This window comes from Xenopus laevis, chromosome 3L (assembly GCF_017654675.1).
Source record: "Xenopus laevis strain J_2021 chromosome 3L, Xenopus_laevis_v10.1, whole genome shotgun sequence".
Classification (NCBI taxonomy): Eukaryota; Metazoa; Chordata; class Amphibia; order Anura; family Pipidae; genus Xenopus; species Xenopus laevis.
This window is the reverse complement of record NC_054375.1, coordinates 160573346-160579624: the sequence shown is the minus strand read 5'-3', so window position 1 is coordinate 160579624 and position 6279 is coordinate 160573346. Positions and strand designations below refer to the sequence as shown.

The window sequence follows — 6279 nt, the reverse complement described above, 5'->3', positions numbered from 1 at the left end:
TTAATTTCTACAATTCAATTCAGCCTGAAAACAATTGTCTCTAGTGATGGCTGAATAAATTGCCAGGCATGGATTTGCGATGCACCTAGGGGGGGCCAATGCATGCAATTTCAGAGCTGTCCAACCAAAATTTGTGTTCAATTTGCTTACTAATATGTGTTTTAGTGCATCCTTGATATCTTTACTTTTCAAGCTGTAAATCACTGGGTTAACCAAAGGAATCACCACAGTGTATAACAGAGAGAGAACTTTGCTTATAGTCTGTGAGTTTGTTTTGGGAGGAACCACATAAATAGCAATGAGAATCCCATAGAATAAGAAGACCACAGCCAAGTGGGAGCTGCAGGTGGAGAAGGCTTTTTGTCTCCCGGTATTGGACACTATCTTTAGGATTGCATGGGCAATACACATATATGATACAGTGATGCAGAGAAAGGGGAAGAAAACCACAGGAATAGAACCTAAGACTACTTCTATATGAAAGAAGAAATTGTTTGAGTATGAAAGTTCAACAAGAGGGAAGAAATCACAAAAAAAATGGTCAATAGTATTTTGATGACCAAATTGGAGCTTGCATATGGCATTTCCAGTATTGAACGTTATGATAAGACCAAGCAGCCATGATATTAAAATTAACGTAACACAAACCCTGTGGGACATTATAGAAGTGTAACGCAGTGGGATACAGATGGCCACATATCTGTCATAGGACATTACTGCTAGAAGAAGACACTGCAATGTTTCCAAGCCACCAAAACATAACAATTGTGTGATACACCCAACAAGCAACACTGTGGTTCCTTCATTCATTATAGTTAGGAGCAGGGTGGGTGCAATATTTGTGGACTGCATGAGGTCAGACACAGACAATTGTTGTATAAATAAATACATGGGGGATTGTAGATTCCGGCTGACTGACACCAACCCCATGATAAGAACATTAAAACAAATGGTCAGAATGTAAATCAGAAGGAACAGAGAGAACAGGGGAATCTTGAAGTTCTGGAGATTCTGAAATCCCAAGAGAACAATCTCACTGACCAACGTCTGGTTCTTCTCATGCATTGCCTAAAAGAAAACAAACAACATGTATGTTATATGTATAAATGAAGGTTTGTATTCACATAAGGTATAACCAAATGCTCAAAACTCTTCAGGGATCATCACGTCATCCAGAAGGAGCTCAACACCCCTGTATTTCTTGTGTCTTCATCTGAAGTATTATTTTATGTTACCAGAATCATTCATTTGGAATGCAGCAAATCATTTTGGGGACTGTTCTGTTGTTGGCTGAGTTATCAGTGTATTGTTGAAAAGAAGAAACCATATGACTAGAGATTTACAAGAGTTCTGAGCTTGATTATAAAGCTGGTGCTTAGTATTGGGGAACTTCTCAGCCATACACATTTCCCAGACAATGCTGGATACCTTAGCAAGTATTTTAATCTATATAAGTTTTTGCCAAAAATAGCCCCATTCAATAAGAGTATATACTGTATATGAATATGTTTCTCTCTGGTTCTAGCCTGTTGACTAACCCTGTTGTTTGTTAGGAAGGATTGTCCTGTCTCTATGTTTGTAGCTTCTAAGGACACTGTGTCCACTTTTTGTAGCTCATGAAATAAAGACCTTGGTATGAGCATGTTTACTATTGATTTGAATGTGATAATGTAAGGCAATAATTTTTGGGGAATGTGGACAGTGGTCAACTACTAGTTGCACCTACATCTGCTCTTCACAGTTAAATTGTTATTTTGGCTGTAAACATGTTTTTTTGATGAGTTGACATATATTAAAAGTTGTAGAAAAAATAATGTTTTTATTTGTAAAATATCACACTATGTTGCCAGTGGAAACTAAATAAAATTATAATAAAAATATGTTAATGGTTGTTGTGTCCTTCAGTTCTTGCTGTTTTAGTATACCTAAGGTAATTTATATACTTCTTTATAGACAAACCCCAAAAAGAAGGACGAAATAATGTTCTGCTTGAGGTTGGTAAGGACAGACTGCTCAAAAGCAGGAGTGCCCCTCCTAAAGCTGGATGTATGGTCACTCCAACTATATATCTTGAAATCACAATAAAATTTGATATTATGTCTGTCCAAGAAATCCTCCAAGTCCCTCTTAAAGTCATTAACTGAATCAGCATCACAACATCACCCGGCAGTGCATTCCCCAACCTCACTGTCCTCACTGTGATGAACCCCCTACTCTGTTCCTTTAAATGAAACTTCTTTTCCTCTAGTCTGAAGGGGTGGCCTCTGGTACGTGATTCTCTTTATGGGAAAAAGGTCCCCTGCTATTTGTCTATAATGTCCTCTAATGTACTTGTAAAGTCTAATCATGTCCCCTCACAAACTCAACTTTAAATCGGCTGCAATTTTCTGCAAAAGAACAAGGCAATTTGGCCACCACCGTGACTCATATGGCAGGTCCATCATACCCTACAGGATGGGTTCAGTCTCTTTTACCAGGAAGGGACTATGGCTGGACACAGAAAATACTTGAAATCCTCTGTATAAATATCCTGTTTTTACCCGTTACCAGTTTATCTGATATCGAAAAACAGGATGCATAAAATAGAAAGTTTCAAGCACAATATTGGTAATTTATATAAAAATATTAAATCGGGCTCCAAGAATGCAGGATGAACCCATTATTAAAATAAATTGAAACAAAATATGAGTATGAGGACACACAATGGAAACAGAATGGAAGAGAAAAGAGTGTACAGTTAATAAAACAAAATTTGCCATGTTTTCCCCATACTTAAGAGTTGCATCCACTGCAATTGTGAATGATCTTGTGATCAAGTTGTTGGAAGAATTTCAGAATGGGGATTCCATGACTTCTGGTGTCTCCATGAGAAATTGCATTATCTGTTAGATGCAAACCTGTAGCACCTTTACCAGCTGTGGGAACCACACATTTTACCACCACATCCAGGGTAGTGGTAACTCCAAGTTTCTCCAACATCAATAGTGCACTTACATATGATTCATAAAATGAGGCAAAACAGCCACAAACAGCACAGAAATTAAAGTGAATAGTGCCACTACAAAAAAAAACATGCATCTATTTTAGTGGTCCCTATTTGTACTGGGGTGGGGGCATACATGAAGCTTGAAAATCCATAGTAAAACCCCCAATCATGTGGAACCATAGGACGATGCCTGTGAGCTTCTCCCAATGTGTAACCTGCTGTGCATTTTCCTGCCATTTTGCTAACACAATCCCAACCATTTCTTTCCAATGAAATCACTTTACAGGAAAGATGTTCTTGGAATATTATACTCACCTGATTTGTACCTACCAGAACCACCCCAGATACTGTGGAACCATAGGAAGATGTCCATGAGTTTCTCCCAATGTGTAACCCGCTCTGCATTTCTCCTGCCATTTTGCTAACACAATCCCAACCATTTCTTTCCAATGAAATCACTTTACAGGAAAGATGTTCTTGGAATATTATACTCACCTGATTTTCACCTACCAGAACCACCCCAGATACAGTGGAACCATAGGAAGATGTCCATGAGCTTCTCCCAATGTGTAACCCGCTCTGCATTTCTCCTGCCATTTTGCTAACACAATCCCAACCATTTCTTTCCAATGAAATCACTTTACAGGAAAGATGTTCTTGGAATATTATACTCACCTGATTTGCACCTACCAGAACCACCTCAGATACTGTGGAACCATAGGAAGATGTCCATGAGCTTCTCCCAATGTGTAACCTGCTCTGTATTTCTCCTGCCATTTTGCTAACACAATCCCAACCATTTCTTTCCAATGAAATCACTTTACAGGAAAGATGTTCTTGGAATATTATACTCACCTGATTTTCACCTACCAGAACCACCCCAGATACTGTGGAACCATAGGAAGATGTCCATGAGCTTCTCCCAATGTGTAACCCGCTCTGCATTTCTCCTGCCATTTTGCTAACACAATCCCAACCATTTCTTTCCAATGAAATCACTTTACAAGAAAGATGTTCTTGGAATGTTATACTTACCTGATTTGCACCTACCAGAACCACCCCAGATACTGTGGAACCATAGGAAGATGTCCATGAGCTTCTCCCAATGTGTAACCTGTTCTGCATTTCTCCTGCCATTTTGCTAACACAATCCCAACCATTTCTTTCCAATGAAATCACTTTACAGGAAAGATGTTCTTGGAATATTATACTCACCTGATTTGCACCTACCAGAACCACCCCAGATACTGACTGGACAGGGAAGAACAGATCTCCTTTTATTAACCAGTGTCAGTAACAACCGAAGCTGAGAAACCTACTGAGAAATCTCCAGAAGACTCCTGGGTTTGGAATAATTAACAATCCTTTGGGGTGTAGTGGAATCAACTTATTTTATAAACATCATTTATTTTAGTAAGATTTTGTCGAATTTCCCTTCCCATAATATAACCACTTATACACCCTCTCTTTTCTGCATTTTTTAAACCCCAACTCTTTTGTCCCTCTTCATTGTGATAAAATGAAATTATGTATTTAGGCGCCTGGACAAACTACTCTGCACATGACATGGGGTAGGTTTGTTCATTCGCAAAAACCAAAATGTTAGTTGATGACTGAGCCACCTCAAAAGTCTGTTTCCAGATGACCAATGTGTGTGTTTGAGAGGAGTAGACTGAAATTCCCCTCTCAAACACTGTTAGAGGGAAGACTCTACAATTGGTCAACATTGTAAATATGTATTTACTATTACACCATCATTGTCTTCTGTATCATTGTTCTAGTCTCCCACATGGATCTGCATTAATAAATCAGTTCAGTTATTGTTCAGAGAACCACTGGCACCCAATTATTGTGCACTGCATTCAGTTACAGTTGTACAACATCCCGCCTCCACACCGTTGTGAGGGCTCAACCCCTGAAGAATATAGGTCTCATCCGAAGCCATTGTTGGGATAAAGCTAAAGGGCGAAGTGGCTAACGCTAGCAAACATTCGCCAGCGTGACTTCATTTTGTTACTTCAATGATTTATTAACGGGCGCTGGCGTAAATTTGCTAGCAAACTGGACCTACTCTAGCGCTACTTCGCACCCTTACGCCAGACGAAGTTGGGCTATGGTGAAGGGACGTAACTATGCAAATTCACTAAGATGCGCATTTTACTGAACATTAGACCAGGCGAAGTGCAATAGAGTAGATAGGGCTTGCTTCAAAAAACGCTGGCATCTTTTACTTTTTAAAGGTGATAGGCTGAAAAAGATTGTACATTTTTTGGGGGCACCCTCCTTCCCCCCTACATTTCCTAACATATGGCACCTAAACTATACAGTGGGCTCATGTATATGGCAAAATAACAACTCTATTTTATTATATGAAGCTTTCCCAGGCTACTTTAACTTTAACTTGGCTTGACGAATTAACGCTAGCGCAACTTCGCTACCTTTCACCTCCCTGAGCGCAACTTCGTTTTTTCGTGAATTAGCGGCGCCCTGGCGAAATGTGCCAAAGCCAATGCTGGCGCAACTTCGAAGTTAAGTAAATGTGCCCCAGAGATTCTCTATTGTCCTAGACATGAGCCCACCCTAGACAAATGTGGCATGACCTTCAATTGTTAAAAAACTGTAAATAAGATATTTTTAACAGTTACACTTTGTAAATAAAATCCCACTTTAAATAAAAAAAAAAACAGCGTTTTGCATTTAATTCATGATTTTTTGGAATACAGGATATGACGTCACCAGCATAATAATTTTAAAGATATCGCATCATTCACCAGTCAGAACCTGGCAAAATAGATTTTGGTGAAAAGGGTAACAAATAGAATTTTCAACACTTTGATAAATTAGCGTTCGTCTGAGCAAAGATTAGTCTGGAGAAATGCAGCAAAAGGTAATTCACTAACGAAGTGTGTTGCTTGGCTTTTAGTTAATAGGCGATATCATGGTGAATTCACTCTTTAATACATATGCCCCTATGGGAGTTTCCTTTTTAAATATGGCAAAATATTTCACTCATCCCTAATTACAAGAAGCCGGGGGATTTAGTGATGGTGTTAATCACTATTTAATGGGTTTCAATATGAAAGAAAGGACACAAAAGTTAATGTAGAAATACACATTTCTACATTTATAGGAATTATAAAACCAATGAAAATGAAAACATTCTTATTAGGAAAAATTCTGAAGAAGCTTTTATCTGATAAAGGTATCAGAGAAAGAAGAAATGTCAGTTAGTATCACATTACTGCAGGATAAAGAAATACAATTCCAGATGGAACAGTTAAAGGAACCACCTG

General features: G+C 38.6%; 1 protein-coding gene across 1 annotated transcript; it reads right to left on the bottom strand.

The window, feature by feature from the left end:
• Positions 1–1065, bottom strand: LOC108710539 (olfactory receptor 472). The gene has a single exon (XM_018251670.1). It carries the CDS (start codon positions 1063–1065, stop codon positions 1–3), a length of 1065 nt encoding a protein of 354 aa, XP_018107159.1.
• Positions 1066–6279: the final 5214 nt, after the last annotated feature.

Coding starts and splice junctions, on each gene's coding strand:
- LOC108710539 (XM_018251670.1), bottom strand. CDS start 1,065: ATGCATGAGAAGAACCAGACGTTGGTCAGTGAGATTGTTCTCTTGGGA.